We start from the raw sequence: 953 nt of genomic DNA, 5'->3' as shown, positions 1-953 counted from the left end.
GCTGCTGCTGCTGCTGCTGCTGCTGCTGCTGCTGCTGCTGCTGCTGCTGCTGCTGCTGCTGCTGCTTTGTTGAGGCCTGAAGTATTCTTCTTCCGCGGTGATGAGAGCCAGCAAGTCCTCCTGGTAGTCTGCGTCTTCATCGCTATCTAACAAAATAACTGAAGCAGATGCATCTATCCCCCTGCTGCTGCTGCTGCTGCTGCTGCTGCTGCTGCTGCTGCTGCTGCTGCTGCTGGGGTTCCTCCTGCTCCTGCTGCTGCTGCTCCTGCTCCTGCTGCTGCTGCTGCTGCCATTGGTGCTGCTGCTGCTGTCTGAGTCGCTGCTTATTGAAATGCAGTCAACACAAAGTGCAGCTGGGGGGGGAGTCCCCCCAGCTGCAGCAGCAGCAGGAGCTGTTATATTAGGGACTTCATTAGCGCTGCTGCTGCTGCTGCTGCTGCTGCTGTTATTGCTGCTGCTGCTGCTGTTGCTGCTGCTGCTGCTAACTATCGAATCCATAGGCTGTGCAGCAGCAGGGGGCCCCCCCTTTGCTGCAGTATGGGGGGCCCCTTATATAAGAACGAGAAAAGGAAATGTTAGGGAGAGAAGAAGAGCTAAATAAATTGCATTTGTAGATATTAATTGATTTAATTAATTAAATTAATTAAATAAATAAATTAATTAATTTAATTAATATATTTTATCGATTAAAAACAACAAAAAAGGAAGCTGCGGTAGCGGCACCGCTCAGCAGCAGAGCGGCAGCCGACAGAGAGAGAGAGAGAAATAGAGAAAGCTAACAAAAAGAAAATATAAATATTTAAGCAAATAAAATAAATAAAAACAAATAAATAAACAAATATTTATATTAATATTTTAATTAATATTATTAATTTTATTTATTTTTATAACTTTAATAATTAATAGAAAATAATGCATGCATAGCATAGACCCTCGGCGCCGCTGTACCCCAG

The 953-nt window shown here is 44.6% G+C and overlaps 1 protein-coding gene across 1 annotated transcript in view; it reads right to left on the bottom strand.

The window, feature by feature from the left end:
• The window catches only part of EMH_0022760 (uncharacterized protein), a gene marked incomplete at both ends in the record, with an annotated part of 360 nt that extends 220 nt beyond the window's left edge, over window positions 1-140 (bottom strand). The window contains one exon of the mRNA XM_013502010.1: window positions 4-140. Within this exon, the coding sequence (XP_013357464.1) occupies window positions 4-140 (137 nt within the window). The remainder of the gene's footprint in view (window positions 1-3) is intronic.
• Between the last annotated feature and the right edge of the window lie 813 nt (window positions 141-953).

The sequence above is a fragment of the Eimeria mitis genome, genomic scaffold (assembly GCF_000499745.2).
Source record: "Eimeria mitis Houghton genomic scaffold, Emh_scaff808, whole genome shotgun sequence".
Classification (NCBI taxonomy): Eukaryota; Apicomplexa; class Conoidasida; order Eucoccidiorida; family Eimeriidae; genus Eimeria; species Eimeria mitis.
Note: the sequence above shows the minus strand (reverse complement) of the source record. Positions and strands in the feature narration are given on the sequence as shown.